Consider the following 19673-nt stretch of genomic DNA (forward strand, 5'->3'; position numbering starts at 1 on the left):
GGAGCAGGGGGCTGAGCCGGGCCAGGCACACACATGCCATTCTTTTGCTTCAGCTAATTCTGCCTTCCACTGCCCCAGAGATGGCAGAAAAGAGCTGAGCGAAGCTGGGGTTGAAATTCTTGAACTCACGAGTGTCATGAAAATACTGCTTGGCTAGCTATCCCGCAGACCCATGTCTTCCTTATCCTCAGCACAGAGCTAGACTGCATTTCTCAGCCTCCTTGAAGTTGGGTAGGGCAACAGGACTGGGTTCTGGTCACTAGAATGTGAATGGAAGTGATGTGTACCACTTCAGCCCTGCCCATGAACACCACCCAGCACCTGATCCTCCATGCTCTCCTTTTTTGCAGGCTTGATGCAGACAAACAAGGTAAACTTGGAAGCCATAAGGTTGAAGATGGCAGAGGCAAAACAGTAAGGGAGCCTGGATCCCTGAGCCACCCTGTGGAAGGCTGCCTGCCCCAGGAATGCTGCATTTCACATGGGGTGTGACTTATGTAGGTCTTCTCCCTCAAGAGGATGACACGTGAGTGAGAAACAGATTTTTACTGTGTTAAGGCATTGAAGTTATGGGATCTGTTTCTGAAATGAGTTGGTATTGCCTTAACCAATATATAGCTTTGCGCTGTGAATGAGAAAATGAGTCTGCATCCACATTGCCCACGCAGTTAAGAACTTCTAGGAGTTTCAGGAGTTTATTTGCCATGCTCTATAAAGTCTGCACAAGGTTTTAATTCCACTTCACAGAAAGGTTTTCTTTCCAAACCCTCTTCAGGGGCCTCCCCTATTAAAAAAGCCCATTTACAGAAACTACTACTTAGCATTTTTGGAACTTGTTATCCTATTCAGCAGAGTCTAAGTCAGGAGGCTTTGAACTTGGACAATTACTGCTCTTGATTAACAACAAGAACTGATGAGTTGGCCTTTCCAGTGTGCTAAGCAAACTCAGCCAAGCAGAAAATATCACTGAAGGGGAAACAACGGGAAGTGATTTTCTTGGTTACATTACGCGCCGTCGTGATATTTACACATGTTTGTGGATAATGTGGGAACCTCTGCTGCTTGCATGCCCTTCCAGATGACACCACTGGGCTGGAAACGCTGTGTTTCCCACCTGACCTGGGCTGTAAATGTTGTTCTGTGACTGCAGGAAGCCAGCCCCAGGGTAAAAACCCACAGCACTGTGGGTGGTCAGGCCCCTTGCAGGATCCCCACTCCAGCCTTTCAAGTCCCAGACCTCCAGGGCCCCTGGGGCCAGCACCTAGGCCTAGAGATTTCTTTTTCTTTCTTTCTTCTTCTTTTTTTTTTTTTTCAGAGATAGGGTCTTGCTATGTTGCCCTGGCTGATCTCAAACTCCTGGCCTCAAGCTATTCACTCACCTTAGCCTCCTGAGTAGCTAGGATCACAGGCATGAGCCACCCTACCCAGCTGGGGTTAGAGAGTAACAGCAGCCTTGGCCTCATATTGTCAGACAGCTCAGGGGCGGGGTAGAGGGGTGTTCATCTCCTCTCACCCTCACCAGCAGTAGGTGTTTTTTAAAAATGATCTTTGTGAAGTGGAATTGTGTTTTCCGTATTGGGTTGAACACTGCGTTCACTCATGAGTGTTCTGTGCATACCTTTACCCATGTCTCTATTGAGGGTGGTAGGATTTTTCATAAAATTCCAAGCAAATTTTTCATGTATTCAAGGCATTACACCTTTTCCCATTTCTTGGATTTTCCAACTTCTTTTTCTTTGTATTTTGTTAAACGTTTTTAGATACATAAAACAACAACAACAACAAAGCAAATCACATGATCAAATATTTCAATCTTGTCTTTTGAGACTTTTCCATCTTTTTAAGTGTATAAAGTCATATTTCATATAGAAGTCTGAAATACATTCATCTATAACCGCATTCATTTTATCTATCTATCTATCTATCTATCTATCTATCTATATATATATATATTTTTTTGAGATGGAGTTTCGCTCTTGTTATCTATCTATCTATCTATATACTTTTTTTTGAGATGGAGTTTCGCTCTTGTTACCCAGGCTGGAGTGCAATGGCGCGATCTCGGCTCACTGCAACCTCTGCCTCCTGGGTTCAGGCAATTCTCCTGCCTCAGCCTCCTGAGTAGCTGGGATTACAGGCATGCGCCACCATGCCCAGCTAATCTTTTTGTATTTTTAGTAGAGACGGGGTTTCACCATGTTGGTCAGGATGGTCTTGATCTCTTGACCTCGTGATCCACCCGCCTCGTCCTCCCAAAGTGCTAGGATTACAGGCGTGAGCCACCGCACCCGGCCTATCTATATTTTTTTAAAGAAACTCTTGGCTTCACTAGGAATTTCTTTCGATGGAAGGTATGAAGTAAGGATCTTCCTGGGGGTCACATTTGGGAGTTCAGATCTGAGGGACAGAAACCCCTGGCTTGGACAAACAGGGGCAGATGTCCCTGGGTAGAGGTGACATACCACAGGCAAAGGTGGGGTTGAAGTGTGAAGAGCAGATCCCAGCTGGGATTGCTCTTGGGATCTGGGGGCCTCTTTCTTCTCAAGTGGTGTTATAGACTAAATTGTGTCACCCCAAATTTATGTGTTGAAGTCCTAACACTCAGTACCTTAGAATGTGACTGTATTTGGAGATTCGGCCTTTGAGAGGTAATGAAGTTAAAATGAGGTCTTCAGGGTGGGCCCTAATCCAGTGTGACTGATGCCTATGTAAGAAGAGATTAGGACAGAGATGCATCCAGAGGGAAGAGAGTGTGAGGACACGGACATGGAGAGAAGGCTGAGAAGTAACCAGCCCTGCCTGACACCTTCATCTGAGACTTCTAGCCCCAGAATTTCGAGAAAATAAATTGTTGTTTTGGCCACCCAGTGTGTGGCCCTGGGCCATGCAGCCCTGACAGGCTCACATAGGCAGCTTCTTTGCTAAATATCCTCAGAGCTGGTCTGTAGTGGAGCTTGCAGAGGCCCCCATCACCGTATCCCGGGAAGACCAAACAAAGAGAGCAATGACAATTTTTTAAAATTATCTTCAAATTGTGTGTAATGCATGTCCACTGAAGAAAAACCAGGGCATGTATATAAGTAAAATAAATCACTAAGATCACCTGGGGTGCTAATGGCCCCAGTTGTCTAAAATCATAGCAGCTGTATCTCCTGCAGAGCAGGCCTCCCAGTGACGGCCTCCTCCATCGGGGTTTTGCAGGCAGGCATCCCTCCCAGAGACAGCTATTGAGGCAGCGTGCTGAGGGGACCACAGCAGCGCTCAGTTGGCCAGAAGGGTCCCCTTCTCCACATCACCACACAGCTGGCCAGGAGGCTCCACAGCTATTGGATCTTCGGGGCTGGAAATCTACCTGCTCCCACCCGCATCTGAAACATGCTCCCCTTCGCTGCCTCCTAAGGAAGATGGTCACCCCCTGTTTGCGTTTGCCACCTCCTCTCCTCCTGGGCAACCCCATTGCTAGGAAATGACATGAGCCCAGGCTAGCCCTCACCTTTGATCCAGAACACAGGCTACCCCTTACCTTTGACCTGGTGGCACCTACAGATCCTCAGGAGGTAGGCTTGGGGAAAAGGCCACGTGCCTGCTTAACTCAGGAGCAAGTGGTTCAGCGTCTCCTGCCATCACACCCAATTTCCCGCCCTGGGGCTTTGTTTACACTGTTACCTGTGCCTAGAATGCCTTCCCTTCCTTCCCTTTCTAAAATTTCCTATTGAAATTCTGCCCACCCTTCACAGCTCAGGTCAAAAGTCATCTCTTCCAGGAAGGTTTCTCTGACCACCCCTCCCACAACTGAATGGAATCCCTCCTCTGAGACCACACCTCCCTGTCTGCTCCAACTGTAGGTGATACTGACCATATAAGGCCTGGAATTCAAATACACACATCACCTGCCCCCAGAGAGCAGGCTCCTGGTTGGTTCATTTCTGCATTCTACCCTCCTTCTGCACCTAGCACGGAGGAGATTCTGACTAAAGTTTGACCTTGGGGCATAAAATTTTGATTTCTTTATAGTGGAGAAGACATCCTGGCAAAACTCCCATTTGTCATTTGGAAAAGCTTTCACACAATGCATGACATTTGTTTCTCATAACACCCTTGAGGTAAATGTTATCAGGTTTACACCCACTACACAGATGAAGAAAGCAAGGCTTCTAGAAGTTAAGAAACTGCTTGCATCAGCAAACTGACCACCAAAAGCTGGAGCTGAGACTCCCGGCCATGGCTTTCGGGCTTTATCTTTCTGCCCTGTAGCAGTCTCACTCCCCTAGGAAGACTTCGGTCCCCAGCACCCAGCAAGGGGCCTGGCTCTGGTGTGGGGGAGGGGTTTGAGGAACACCTCCCAGGCAGATCTCAGGTTTCTCTCTCTGCTCCTGCTTGTCCCTGAGTGCAGAGGGGCTGCTGGAGGCTGCCTGAGCCCTTCAGGGCTGGCACTTCCACCTCCATACCTGGAGGCCTGGCCCACAGCCTCCCCTCTGCTGTCATGTGGGGCTGCACATGCCCTGCTTGCTGCAGAGACTCGTGCCCCGTTTCTGGGGAAGGCAGGCCTGAGGCTTCTGTCCCCAGAAAGCCGGGGACAAGAGCCACAGTGTTAGGAAATGGAGCTCCTGGCCTGCCTCGCCAGTGCTCATAGGTTTGGGGTCCGATTTCAGTTAAAAAACACACCTACTTCTCTTTGAAGTCTGCGCTCTAAGTCAGGAGCACAGAGAAGGAAGGCGCCAGGCCAGCACTCTGCCATGGCTCATTCTCACTCCCTCAGGAATCACTTTCACCACCATCCATTGCAGAAATGAATGGAGGCCGTGCCGCTGCTTTATTAAATATGAATGAGTTGCTGTCCACGGCCCCCACGCGGTCACTCGCCCACTCCATCTCTGGCAATTACTGAGTCGCACACACTGTGCCAACGGGCGCAGTGGTCCCTGCCTGCCCTTGCGCACTGACATCGCCCGGCAGGGGCAGGGCTCAGGTCTGCAGCTGCCCTACCCCCTGATGAAAAGCCACCTCTGGGCTCCTATGCTCCCGAAATGCTCAGTTTCAAAGGCTTAAGGACAGGACGGAAGGATTGTGGATTCTTGCTCTCTGAGCTTTGATTGGATATGGCCTATGGCCTTGGGGCCCAAAGGCAAGGTCTCCTGGTGTGAATGACTTCTGAGTTCTGTCTGCACTCAGGCATTTTAGGTTTCAGGAGACTCAACTGGATCAAAGTGAAAAGCACATATAGGATGGGGGCTGTGGCTCATGCCTGTAATCCCAGCACTTTGCGGGTGCTGAGGCAGGAGGAATGCTTAAAGCCAGGAATTCGAAATCAGCCCAGACAACATAGCAAAACCCAAGTTTTAAAAAATTAGCTGGGTCGGGCATGGGGGCTCACGCCTGTAATCCCAGCACTTTGGGAGGTTAAGCCGGGCAGATCATGAGGTCAAGGTAGGCAGATCGAGACCAGCCTGGCCAATATGATGAAACCCTGTCTCTACTAAAAATACAAAAATTAGCTGGGCATAGTGGCGTGGACCTGTAGTCCCACCTGCTCGGGAGGCTGAGGCAGAAGAATTGCTTGAACTCAGGAGGCAGAGGTTGCAGTGAGCCGAGATCGAGCCACTGCACTCCAGCCTAGTGACAGAGCAAGACTCCTTTTCAAAAAAAATTAGCTGATAATATGTTAATTTGCAAGTAGGGAAAAAAATTATTTAAAAAACTAGCTGGGCTTGGTGATGAACACCTGTAGTCCTAGCTACTTGAGAGGCTGGGGCAAGAGGGTCGCTTGAACCCAGGAGTGCAAGGTGAGCTATGACTGTACCACTGGCAGCAGAGTCCTTGTTGGCCCTGTTCACTTCTGTGTCCCCAGTGCTGGGGACAGAGTAGATGCTCAATCAGTGTGCCCTGAATGAATGAATCAACGAGGTGGGAATTACTGACCATTGGGAACTGAAGAAGTTGACATTAAATCACAGTTTGGAGTCAAATCCAGAGTGGAGATTCACCCACGACTCCACCTGCCAAGCCTGGGCACATCTCAAGGGCAGACTCTGCGGCTGCTGCTCCCTGCCCAGGGCAGAGCCCGATTCTGCAACACGTCATTCTGCATGCACAGATTTGTTTTGACCCCGATGTAAGCGGGAGAGCCATCAAACGCCCCACAACCCGCTGCGGTACAGTCAAAGTTGTCAAAGGCAGTCCTCAAACTAGTAAAAACAAATGGGATCAAATTCTTTTTCTGAACTTAAAAAATTACTTTTATTTTAGGAACCAATAAAATTATGGCAAATATTTACAAATAATTATCTCACATAAAGGTTACATAAAATCAATTCTTCACAAGTAACAGCCACTCATGAAAAGACACACAGATATTGAAACTACGCCAACCTTATTGCATGTTTCTTCAACTAATCTAAAATAAAAGTGTTGCAGTCAACCATTTAACTTAAAAGGAAGCCACAAATTTCAGTTTTGACAAGGAAAAAAAAGTGAAAAAAATTAAACCAAAACCCCACCCCTGTGTTCTCCCAAATCCCACCCCTAGCCCTGCCCTCCTCCCCCAAAAAAGAAAAATATGTCCAACATCTTTGGCAAATTGGCACTGCTGTAATTACATTCAATTATTACACACAAAAGCAACACACGTCACTAAGAAAAAAAACCACCAATATTTCAAGTCAGTTATTTTCTACTAGAAAAAAAGAATACAAAACATACACATTTTTTAAGAAGCATTTTTTTTTTCAATCTGTTGGAGACAGATCATCTCCCACTTTCAAAGGCAATTCAATTGTGGTTTTTGTTGTTGTTTTTTTTGTACTTTTTTTTTTTTTTTTTTTTTTTTTTTTTTACAAGTAAGCATCTATGCAGGCATCACAAACTTTGGCGGATACAGTAGATATGTATTTCTTTGATGCTGAAAGGTCGGTCCCTAAGACAAAGTCAAATGTCTCAAAGAATCAAAAGCAAAATCCATGTGTCTTCCTGGCAAAGGGTTCCATTTGCAATGTAATCTGCATTTCTAAAAATACTCAATGTCCAAGGCCACTAGAGGGTGAAAAACCAGGGCAGCATCTTCCAGCAGGAGTCAGGGCAAACCCAGAGCCAAAACTCCACCCTCAGCCCAACCCTGGAGGCCCAGGAGCTGGGGCTGAGAAGTGAGGCCCAGGCAATGCCAGGCCCTCACTGCCCAAAACCCTATGCTATGCTGGGGACTTGGGGCCAGGGGATGGGCCTGCCTCTTCCCAAGCCCTGGGACAGGCTGCTGCCAGGTCTGCTCACCTTCTCTGACCAAAGTCAAGGAGAGCGGGCAAGAATCGGCATGGGGAGACTCAGTGCTGTTTCTGAGTTTCAAGTATGTCTGATGTGTAGGGGAGTGTGTGTGTGTGTGAGTGTGTGTGTGTGAGTGTGAGAGTGTGTGTGTGTACGTGCTCATGCATATTAGGAGGGGAAGGCCAGATTCTGAGGCCTGAGCTTTTTGCAGAGTGTTTAAAATAGACTCAGGATTTATTTATTTTCTTTTTAGCTTTATAACAATTAATTGGCTATTGATTGGTTGGAATGTTCAACTCTCCATTTCCTCAAATACAATAAAATAGTTTCATTAAAATGTATTCATGCTTGAAAAGAAGGGCGCCATTAAATGGTTTCCTTTCTGTTCCACTCCAAGGGAAATGCACCGTTTGTAAATCAAAAATCCATCATCCAAAATCACTTGTTCTTAATGATGCTTTTGGAGAAGATGAGGGACATGGCCACAGGCATGGTGATTTTGGGGACAAGGGTGACCAGTGGCCATAGCCACAGGGGGCTGGGGGCTGGGTCAGAGCAGGTGAGGCTGGCATGGCCTCCTCCTGCCAGGGATCGGGGAGGGGGTACATGACTGTCAAGTCACCCCCACCCTGGGCCCCCTTTAGCCACCTGAAGCTGACAGGCGAGTGGGGTCCTGCCTCTGTCTGTCCTGCCACAGGCCAAGTACCCTACCTGAGACGACTCCTTTGAGGCTTCCCTGATTGTCCCTCAGTAGATATTAACAGGTAAGCAGCTGCATTTTATCCTTGGGTTGCTCAGGGGTCTAAGATGTGGGAAGAAGAATTTCTGGACTTGCTGAATGGTGGCTACGTTTACCCGTCTTGGAGACAAGCTAAAGGGGACTCCTTGGATTGAAACTCTAGAATGGCAGGGGCATGATTCTGAGGTCCCCTTCAATTCTGGGGTGCCCAAGAATGGAGCCTCAGTGCTGAGGAATTAGCAGAAAAGGAAGGACAGACTGGTGCCTGCCTGCTCCTCGCCGGCAGCTCATTTCAGAGAAGCTGCTGCCTCATCAGGGGAGCAGGCATCAAGGGGCTCACGGCCTGGCCTCTGCAGCGGCCCCTCAGGACCTGGCGCCACATGAGGTGCAGCCCAGCTGACAGTGGGGAAGTGCACATCAGCACTGTGGTTCCCTCATGAATATGCAAGAGGGAACCCTGAGGTTGGGGCAACAGGGGACAACAGGGGGCAAGGGGCTGAAGGGGCTGCCGGGAGATGGGGCACGCTGTGGGCTAGGAGTCATGGCCTGACTGTCCAAATTTCCAATAATGCATTTTATTACCTTTTAAGAAATGGACTTGCCTTGGACCTCTCCGAGGCCAAAAGAACGAAAGAAATAGATTCCCCAGGAGGACTGGTGTGTGGCTGGGAACCATCAGCACAGCCTCTCAATGGGTGACAAGGCCAAGCCTGCAGGACTGGCGTCATAGTGGGGCACTGTGGAGCTGGTCTAGCCCAGAGCCCTGTGGGATCCACCCACGCCTGCCTGGGCTGGCCTGGCCAGGGGCTGGAGCTGCTCTCCGCCCTCCCGGGAAGCTGTATCTCAGACTCGTCATTTTTCTAGGTCTGTGTCAGCGTGCTTGGTTTGTTTTTAAGATTTGCTTCCCTGGCTTGGAGCTCAATTCTGGCTGAATATCTTGAGGAGGGGGTGGCAGGAGCCACTGGCTGCCAAGGCAGGGCAGTCGTTCTGGGGTGTGACTTCTGGTGAAGGGATTTCACCCCTCAGTGCACTGTGGCCACATCTGAGGCTCTTCCCTGCACATGTGAAAGGTGTCCAGGCAGCACTGTCCCCCCCCCGAAAACCCAGCAGCTCCCCCGTCTCCCATCCCAAGTGCCTCTGACCTTCCACCCAACTCCACCTTTGAAGCACAAGGTTTACAAGAGCCTGGGATGAGGCCTGGGAGATCGGCAGGCTCTGGGCGTGCCTTGCTGGACACCCTGAAGCACATCTCTCACCTCTGTGGGCTCCCATCTCCTTCAAATCTGTAACAAAGGACAGGAGGTAAATAAGAAAGGGGGACCTGACAGGCACTGGGGCTCACAGGCTGGTGGCCAGTGGGTCCAATTAGACCCATGGACATTTTTCTTTAGGCCGAGATAACATTTGACAGATTTTCATACTTGAATGCCACTCAGGGAGGCAGGCACACTTCTGGGCATCTCGGGCACCGCTGCACCATACTGCCTGGTGCCCTGCCTGAGTGGCAAGTTTACCCCACCACATTCACCCAGGAAGCAGTTCATTCAGGGGACTTGAGATTGTGATCTGTGTTTCCAGGGGCTGTGGACACCCGATGGCCCTGGCTTGGGTACTCCCACATACTGTCACAGCCAGGCCTGGAGCCTGTTCCAAAGTGGGAAGGCAAAGAAAGGGAAGTGAGGAGGCGGAACATGACCCTAGCACCTGGACGCCTGGTCAGGGCTGGACCTGTGTCTAGGCTGGATCCATGTCCAGAAATTATGGTGTGGCCTTGAACTGGCTCTGATCCCCACCGAGCCTCAGGGACAGCTGGGAAAGAGTCTGGATGAAACCTCAGAAGCACTGGTGTGGATTTGGTCAAAGACTCTGCAGGTTTCTATGTTCATAGGAAGCAAAGCCACCAACCTCCAGGCCCCTAGGTCAGGCCAGCCTCTGGGTCCCTGTTCTTTCTTGCCTTATTGTGGGTCTGGGGTGTTTCTAGGGAATGGGGGTGTGTCTTTAAACCATACACTCCCATGACAGGAGCACAACTCCATGGAGAGAGAATGGGGCCTGGAGATCTGAGAATTCACTTCACCTCCATCTTGCCATGTGAGCCCCAAATGCCAATTTCCCTGTCTATAAAGTAGGCATCATGCTCTTTGCCCTACAGGGTGGTCGAGGATTGCAAAGCACCGTACAATGTCAGTTACGGAAGGGCTAACCCTAACTAAGGTGCCTGGGAAAGGGATGTTGGGTTTGATATATCATCAAATTGTTCTAGGTTGAAGCTAGTCTAATGGTATGAAAAATTTTCATAAAATCCACAATGTCATTTTCCAAAAGTCAGGGCTGGAACACAGGGCAGAAGGCCCATGGAGAAATGCCCCAGGCCTTCTGCCACACTGCTGGTGAGGCCCTGAACTTGTGTTTTCCATTCAGAATTCTCTGGCATCTACTCAACGGCTTATGTCCTTTGGAGCCATCCTCACCAAGCTCCCGGGCAGCTCGCCGGACCTCAAGGGAGCTGTGAACTGGTGAGAGCGGGCGTGCATGTGTGAGAACATCCGTGTGCATCCGTGTGCGCTTGTGCTTCTGCCTGGCAGCCCAGGAACCAAGTGGTTGTCTCACAAATACAAAACCAATCTGAGGACCAGCAAAGCCTCAGGTGAGAGAGGAAAGGTATGGGGGAGCTCATTACAGGGCAACAAAAGGAACAGGATGGGGAGAGGGGACCACCATAGGCTAGGTGGGCTTTGCTGAGGAAGGATGCTGTGTGCATCAGGCAGCTGGTTCAGGGGAGGCTGACCTCCTCCCAGCAGCCTAGAACCACAAGGAGGGCAGGATCTGAAGATGTGGACACACGTCATTCCAAGAGAGGGGTGGCAGGGGGCAGAGCCCCAAGATGCCTGTGCTGAAGACCTCTGACTCTACCACCTCCTGCTAAATGGAGGGAGACAGGGAGGGAGGTGCCAGGTAACATACCTTCTCCTACCTTACCTGACAGGTGGAGGCTGCAGCCAGCTCACCGTGGCTCCTGGAGGTGGGCTCTGGCCCCAGCTACCTCCCTTCTTTGCCCTTCTTGGGGAGGGGGTGGTGGTGGCTGTGCCTGCTTTGAGCCCACTGGGCTCCATCTCTGGGCTGGGTGATCGGGCTTCCTTGGCAGTTCTTAAAGACTGAGTGTCTAGGGCATGGGGCCCAGAACCCTCTCTCACTGCTCTTACCCTCAACTCTCCCCAGGAATAGGAGGTGTGGATAGACCAGCGTGACTGGGAACACCATGGATTAGGAGTCAGGAGCCTGAGTCCCGGCCCCGCCCCCACCAGTCACTGCTTGGGGACTCCACCTTGCTGAGCCTTAGTTTCTCTTCTGTTCCACCACCCAGCAAGGGGTTTGGGGAACAAACTACTTAGCAGTGGCCAGAGGAAGTCTGTTCTGTCTCCCTGCATGGTCCTGGCCTTCCCCAAGCTGGCCCTCAGTTTCCCACAAGGGAAGGTCTTTTTTCCAGGATCTTCTGATTCCCGCCCCTCCAGGTGTTCTTGTTTCCCACTTGGTCCAAACATTAGCGGGACTCAGGTTCCTACCTCCCTTTGCTTGCTTGCTTGAAAGTGGAGAGCCTGGCTCAGATGATCCTGTCACAGCCCCAGCTCCTTTGAGAGAGGAGGGGGAGGAGAGAGCTGTGGGGTGGCCCTACAGGTGACCCTGCTGCACTGAGGCAGCCAAGGCTCAGAGAGGTGCAGGGTTTTGTCTGAGGTCCCACAGCAAAGACCTGTGGCCAGGACAAAACCTGCCTGGGCTGCTGATCCCAAGTCCAGCTCTCTCTGCCCTGGCTCTCTGCCATCTTGGTGACATGCAGACATGGGGGACACTGCTGCATAAGAAAATCAAGTCCTGTCTCATCACTGTAATTCAGCCCAGGTTTGGACAAGGGCTCTACCTGGCTGTTCTGAGTTGACAAGAGAGACTATGCAAGGAACTGAGACCCCAGGTAAAGAGATGGTGGCACCTGGCACCTCCATTTCAAAATCACTCCCAGGACACACAGCAAGTCCTCACTGCTCTCCTGCCCCTCCTCCAGGAGGCCTTCCTCTGTCCCCTACATCTTCCTAGCTGGCTTCCTCTGACCACCCTAGCCCACCTTGAGTTCTCCAAGCCTCCTCTCTGAGTTCCTGTGGCCCTTGGCCATAGCCCTGACCCTTGCAGCCCCTTAGATCAACAGGTGGGCATGCATTGTGCGAAATTAGGCATCTGCCTCAGCCTCCATGCCCAGCTGCCTGCTAAACTCTGCGAAGACGGAAGGGTCTGCTCCGAAAGCACATTCAGAAGTCCTGGATGTAGGCTGTTTGTGATCTGGGTGCAGGGGAAAGTCCTCTGTGTTAATCGTTGTCTATATCACTGGAATAGACTTGCCCAGAATCCACTTGCTGGGGTCCTGGAGGGTGCGTGAAGTGTCCATGGCAGGTGTCCAAAGTGACCTGAACCTGGGCTTGCCTCAGAAAGCATAGTTCCGGGGCTGAGGGAGTGGGGAGAGCCTCAGGCCCCTCCTTGGCTGGGATCAGATGGTCTCCCACATCCCATCCAGCCCTCACATTCGAAGTCCACAATGGAATCAATACCTCAGATGACATTCTGCTTCAGAACAGTAGCTGAGGAATCTCCCAGACAGTTTTCTTTGAGTTCTTTGATCTGGAAAAGAGCTGCTTGTACTGCATTGGTCCCAGAGAAATGGAGGCAGGAAGCCAGGACATCTCCCCAAAGTGTGCTTCTCTTGGAGAGGGGCCTCCGAAGGAGCCTGCAGCACAACCAGCCAGTGAGACTCCTCATGACTATATTAAAGAAGGAGGGATGAGCAGGAAGCTGGGGCCCAAGGGGGGCATCCTCCGTCTCAAGGACAGCTACGAGCTCACCTGCCAGGGTCGCCCAGGGCAGAGAGGATGCTCTGCCACAGGTCTAAGCTGTCTGGTGACACACCAAGAGTGCAAGATGCATCATGGGTGGAGTGGTCTTCTCAGTTGGACCTTCAGGCCCACAGAAAAGCAAGAAGGTATTTACATGGGTGCTGCGGAAGCAACAAAAGCAAGCTCTCCTTCCCAGGCCTGGGGTGGTTATGATGGATGGATAGTCAGACAGCTGGGGCACTGGCAGGCTGGGCTGGGGCTGCGGTCATTTGCAGAACAGTCTGTTGGTTTGCAGAGACCCAATGGCCACTGGGAGAATCTCATAGACTGGCTTTTAGAAATGGACAAGCATCCAGAATTCCAACGGCCCCACCATAGAGCCCCAGAGTCCCTGGAGGAAGAGGGGAAGTGGGGAGCTTCAGGCAAGTGGGGGTGCTGAGGGACAGTCTCATGCGTTCCTCTGGCTAGCTTCAGGAGGGCCGGGCAGCTGTCACCCTCAATGATATGTGCCATCAGTATTTGGTGCCCGCCTGGCTCCAAGGGTCAGTGACGGTCATAGGCAGTGGCGGCTGCAGGTGGGGCAGCTCCTCGGGCGGCAGCACTGTAATAGTAGGGGGAGCCTGGAAGAGACGGGAGACAGCACTGAGGTCAGATCTGGGGTCCCCTTTCCACCAGTCTCCTCCACTCCTGTCCTTTCTTCCCCTCACCCAGTCCAGGCCACCATCCCCTCTCACCAATATCTCTGTCACAGTCTGTTCCCCAAATGACAAGTCTCATCAGGGCCACAACCTGCTATTTGAGGCTCCTCCCCATCTAGAGCTGGGGTCGGAGCCTGGGCCCTTGGGTCCGATCCTCCCAGCTCCCCGTCACATTTTCCTGGAACACAGTCTTGCCTGTGCATTTAGGCATTGCCCATCACTGCTTTCCCGCTATTATGGCAGAGTTGGGTAGTTGCAACAGAGACACTATGGCCTGCAAACCCTAAAATATTTACTCTCTGGGTCTTTACAGAAATCATTTGCCAACCCCTGACCTAGAAGATAAACCCATGAAAAGCATTCCCTTTGTTTGGCCTGCAGGTGCTCTGTGATCTAGCCCCAGCCAACCTCTCTAGATTCATTTCCCTCAGGGAAAGCCCCTCCTGCTCACACTCATATATCACGCTTAAGCTGAGCAAGACTCTTTGCAGCGGTCTCAGATACACATAATGCTGACAGATGAGCACATCCTCTGGGCCTGGCCCTGCTAGGGCCTGTGCATGTATTATCTCATTTAATCCTATGGGGTAGGCACAGTTAGCTCGTGCTAGCATACTCTCCTGCCTTGGTGCCTTTCCCCACAATTTGCTTCCAGCCTGGAACTCTTGGCCTGTGCCCTCACCCCTTTTCCCATCTGTTAAACTTCTGTGCCTCTTTCAAATTTCAGAGCCCTGTCTCCTCCTCCGGGAAGCCCCCTGCCCTGAGCTCACACTCCCCTGTAGGCTATCCCTTTGCTATGATTATTTCTTTCTGCACTTCCCCTATCCCTGTACGGAGAGGTCCCAAAAGGCAGGAGCTGGGTTCTGCTCTTCTTGGGAGTCTGTCCCCTGTTCCAGCCTGGAGCTGTATGTGGCACGTGCTCAGCTAGATTGAAGGTGTAATGAATCAACTTTGCTGAGTGAGAAAACAATAGTGAAGACAACCCCCTGCCCATTCATTCATTCACTCATTCATTCACCACTCATTTCCTGACCCTGCTGGGGGCAGGGCTGGGCAATAATGGGGCAAACGCCAGCCTGACACAGGTTGATATTCAAAGCAAGAGGGGGATCCAGGCTCAGAAAGAAGCTCTGGAGAGTGTAAGATGGTTCTAGCAAATTGGTTTTCTGGAGGAAGTGGGGCTTAGAGGACATGGGGACTCTGGGGAATGTGTGTGAGAGAGGATGGGATGCAGGCCCCTTTTGTGGCCTCAGGAAAGCAGAGTGAGGGCCCTCTGGCAGACGCTGGGCTCCTTGCATTGCGTCTGGCTGCTTTTTTTGACTGCACCCTTTGGCTGAGGCCTCCAGGAGCCCTGCTCTGTGCTAAGGCTCCCTCTCAGGGATGAGGGGACCTGGGAAGGCCCAGGGCCACCACCAGCAGATTCTCAGAACCACAGACTGAGGCTCTAGGCCAATCTCCTCCTTTTACAGGCGGGAGAACTAAGGTTTAGCAAGTCCAAGCCCAAAGTCACGGAGCCTCTCAGCACCGGGCCTGGCCGGGATCTAGGTTGTCTGCCCCAGCTCAGGACTCTTTCCACTACAGTACAGAGGGAGGCCCATGCATCTATACAGAAACAGGCTTATGCAAGCGAGCAGCTGGGGCTCCCCCAGCCTGTCACTGACTACACGCCTGCTGGGATATGACTCGAAAGCGTCTCCGCCCCCCACGTGAGGTGACTCACACTTATTCTGCACTCTCACCCAGTTCCAAGCCAAGTCCTGGCACGTCTCCCAGAGACAGGCTGTGCAGCCCACCTCCAAACATCCGAAATCTGAAATGCTCCAAAAGCGAAAACTTTCTGAGCACTGAAAGGACACTCAAGGGAAATGCTCACTGGAGCGTTTGAATTTCAGATTTTCTGATTTGGGATCTCTGGAATAATGCAAATGTTTCAAAATCTGGAAAAATCCGACATGCTTCTGGTCCCAAGCATTTTGGATTAGGGGCAGTCAACCTGTGCCATAACTGAGTCCTGGAGTCTGCCAGGCACACTCTACCACTTCTTGGCTAGCAGACCTTGAAAAAGTGACGTCACGCCCTGGGCCTCAGTGTTTTCACCTGTAAGGGGGTGAAAAGGGGGCGGCTGCATGTACACCACGAGATAAGGTCATGAAGGAGCCGTGAAGATGGTTCCTTTTCTACAAAGTTTATATCACCTAACTCTTTTAGTTTCCAATCAGGTAGGAATGATTATTGTTCCCATTTTACAAATGAGAGGACTGAGGCATAGAGAGGTGAAATAACTTGCCCAAGGTCACACAGCTAATATGTAATCAAGAGGGTGGGATTCAGGTTATACTTCGACATGCACTGCCTCCCCTCCCCATTCAACCCTGATGAGCTGATGTATTGCTCCCTCTCCCAGCAGCCCTCAATCCCCCCAGGGAGGCAAGATGGCAGTGGAGGAGCCGGTGCCTCGCTGTACGTTTCCAGATGGCAAGGACACCAGCCCCATGGCTAAGTATTCCCTGAGATGGGTTTTTTCTGCCGCCTCTTCTGTCACCTCACTGGCTGCAGTCCCAGCTCAGAAACCCTGCCAGCCTTCCTCTGTTCTCTCTTCTGTGGGATGGGGACAGCCACCCGTGGAATGTCTGCAGAGCCTGTCTTTGTCCTGCCTGCAAGCAAGCCCAGGGAAGGCGGGCACGTGTGCACGAGAGGGCATGGCATGAAGGCAGGGCAATCCCAGGGGCTGCCTACACACACCCCAAAGGGACAGGAAATGGAAGTAGAGGCTTCTCCTTGGAGGATCCCTGGCTCCACCCTACAATCCCCCACCCCGGCCACCTCTCACCCTGGGTGCTGATCCACTCCCTCCTAGAGCCAGGCCAGACCCTCCAGCGGGCCTCGGTGTGAGAGCTCGCATTTACCGTGAAAAATGAAAACATCACCTCACAAAGCACTCTGTCTTCCTGGTGCCCATTAGACCTCCATGTAGAATAAACTTGTCCTTTCTTCTGTCATTTTTCCTCTCTAATTCACATTATCATCAATTTACTGCTTGACACAGTCATTCCGGGCTCTGCTTTCTCTCTAATCCCTTTACAGCGGCCACAGGCGCTCCCATTCTAATCCTAATTGACCACGGCTGGCCTTTCTTCCTGCCGGGACCGACTGCAGCCCCCTTTCCAGCCTGCTGCCCCTTACAATGCTGAGTCACAGCTGCCCTGGCTGCAGGACATTCCCTCAAAGTCAAAGTGCCCCAGTCCTTCCACTGCATCCCATGGCGTCGCCGATCCTCGCCTCGGCCGTTCCCGTGAAGGAGGCTTCAGCCAGGCTGGCCAAGGTGTTGGTGTCACGTTCGCGGGTGTGTGAGAGTGGGAGTGGGGATGTGAGTGTGTGTCTGTGTGTGCGTGCATGTGCGTGTGTGAGTGTGCGTGTGTGCATGTGTGTGCATATGTGTGAGCGTGTGAGTGTACACGTGTGTGTGCACCTGTGTGACCATGTGTGAGCGTGTGTGTGTGTGTGTGTGTGTGTGTGTATAGGGTCTCACCTGTTCCACAAAGCCCACCAGTCTAGCAGGAGCACGAAGGGGCCTCAGGACAGGTTTCCATATACTGGCGCCCTCCCTAGATGGCACGAATAACCCTTCTAGGTCTCCCTGCCCTGGGTCATTCCCTCAGGCCATGCTGAAGACACCATGGGGCAGGGCGGGAAGGGAGAGGTGACAGGCCTGGAGCTATTTGCAAGGCTGTGGGTTGGGGAGCCAGCAATCTCATCCATCTTCAAGAAAGTGGGATCACATTTCCACTGCCCTGCGCATCGCAAGAGGGCACGCATGCAGCTCCTGTTGGAATGAGGCTGCAGGGACCACTATCCTCAGTTTACACCCAAGGCAACTGAGGCCCAGCCCTGACTAGGCTCCTCCAGGTTATAGACTTGGGCAGCGCAGGGACCATTTCTCATGTCTGTTGCAGCCCAATATCATTTGCGCTTTTCCTGTGTTTGTACAGATACTGCAGCAGGAGGCCTGCCTCTTTGAGCCAGAAGTCAGAACTCATCTTCCCAGTTTCCCTTGCTACTAGGGCACAGGTGTGTTATGTGGTCTCTGCTAATTAGACTTTCTTGTATATGACCTTGATTGAGAAGGGAGTCACTTGAAGCAGTGGCCTGGGGGACTCCACCTGTTGGAAATGGGTGGCAAAGGCATCCAGCTTTGGCTGGGCGCAGGGCAGAGCTTCTGGGGCCTGGTCCCGAGCACCCTGGGTAAGCTTACAGTGGAGGAGAGCTGCAGGCTGGGTGCTGGCTAGCAGCAGGGCTGCTGATTGCAGCTCTGACTGTGTGGTGGGTGTTGTCCTGGCTGTGTCCCACGCCTACCTCTTTTTGGTCCTCCTGGAGATTCTAGGAGTCCCAAATATCCCTTAATAAATTCATTTTCTGGTTAAGCTGGTCAGAGTGGATTCTGTTGTTTGCAACTGAAAGTCTGACAGATACAGACAGTAACCTGCCTTCAAAGCCATACCAGAGCCATTCTCATCACTCACACATAGGTCTGGCTATTCAGGACCCCCAAGGCCTGTTTCTACAGAGGGGTGAGTCCTCTTTTCCTGGCGTCGGTGTTCAAAGTGCACATCAGTCAGGGAGAGTAGAGTACCACATCACATACCGGTTCCAAAAATAGAATCTGGCATCAAGGTGACCTGAATTTAAGTCCTCCTTCTGCCACCTGAATGCTGTGTGATCTCAGGTGAATTAGTTCACCTTTCTGAGCCTCACTGTCTTCTTCCATATAAGAGAGATAATAATATGTGCTCTGTACGGTTGCTGAGAGAATGAAACCAGATAACCCACATGAAGAGAGTTTTGGGTGCCTGGTACAATTAGCAAGTGCTTATGTAGATGCATGGAGTTTTGCTTCCTCTTCCTCCTCTCCACACTGTCTCTGGCCACCTAAAGGTACTGAGCACCTCCCAGCACAGACACCCCTGCCGGAGGCTCCCACCCGCAGCCTGTGAGCTCCCTGGGACAGAGCATGCATCTTTTCCACACAGGCACACAGCCCAGGCCTAACAATCGGAGCTGTGAACTAGATTCACTCCAGCTTGAGCAGCAAAAGCCTCGATGCGGTCTGATCCCGCTCCTTCCCTCCCTGCCTCATCCCCTCACACATCTTTCTGCCTACACAGTTAGGTCCAGACTCCCCAGCCTGGCCTTCAAGGGCCCCGCTCTGTGCGCACTGCACAGATTGCCCCACCTCCTACACCAAGCCTTTGCCACAAATGCCTGCACCATTTCTTCCAGTTTCTCTGCTTCTTAAAAACCCAGGCAAATAAATGAGACCACTGTCAACCTCTAGGACACCTTGTAAAATGAGAAAAAGTGTCCCTTTGAGCAGATGCAGCCCCATGCCAGGGCTCAGGGCTTTGTGCCATGCATGGGCTGGGGTTCAGTTTCCACTTGTCCCCTTGGGCAGTGCACAGTCATGTGTGGCAGCCCTGGGCCAGCATGGCCTTCTTGGGGTCACCTCTCCATCAGAAGGAACCTTTCCCACAGGCCAATGTCCAGGTCTCCTTTGTGTCATATCCCCTGGGGTCTCCCAGCAGGACTGGGATCAGGGCTTTGCCTGAGGCAGATTTCCTGGGAAGGACTCCCAGGTTTGGGCCTCAAGACCCATTTCCCTTCCCCCACCCCTGCTAGAAGACACTGGTTCAGGGAGCCCACAGCCAGCCCATGTCTCCTGTTTCCTGAGACAGACATCTGGGTCAACTCGAAGAGTCCACTTAAGAAAAAACATTAGGTAAGTGGATATCCTGGTTCGATACTTAGAAATGATTTTGACCAAAACCAAAAAAGGAGTCTGAGAAGAGATCAATCTGCCGATTCTGCCCTTCTGGGAGACCGCAGATAATAAGAACCTAGGAGTCTTCTGCAAGGCATGAAATCTCCCTGCACAGGGACGTGGGCACTAACGGGCATTGTTTCTTATTTAATCCCCAAGTTACACATGACACACCAAGATGCTTTGGACAGCCCAAGGCCCCAAATGCACGGAATGGTAGTAGCAAGAGAGAAGTGGTTTCTATACTATGTGTCTGTCCTAACCACCAAATCAGGTTTAGGAAGAGGTCA

General features: G+C 51.6%; 1 protein-coding gene across 4 annotated transcripts in view; it reads right to left on the minus strand.

The window, feature by feature from the left end:
• Window positions 1-6702: 6702 nt before the first annotated feature.
• PAX5 (paired box 5) overlaps window positions 6703-19673 on the minus strand; it is a 196863-nt gene continuing 183892 nt past the window's right edge. For all 4 annotated transcript variants that reach the window (XM_017543193.2, XM_017543191.2, XM_017543192.2 and 1 more), the window contains one exon: window positions 6703-13490. In XM_017543193.2, the coding sequence (XP_017398682.1) occupies window positions 13414-13490 (77 nt within the window). In that variant the 3' untranslated portion in view covers window positions 6703-13413. The remainder of the gene's footprint in view (window positions 13491-19673) is intronic.

The sequence above is a fragment of the Cebus imitator genome, unplaced genomic scaffold (assembly GCF_001604975.1).
Source record: "Cebus imitator isolate Cc_AM_T3 unplaced genomic scaffold, Cebus_imitator-1.0 Scaffold149, whole genome shotgun sequence".
NCBI lineage: Eukaryota > Metazoa > Chordata > Mammalia > Primates > Cebidae > Cebus > Cebus imitator.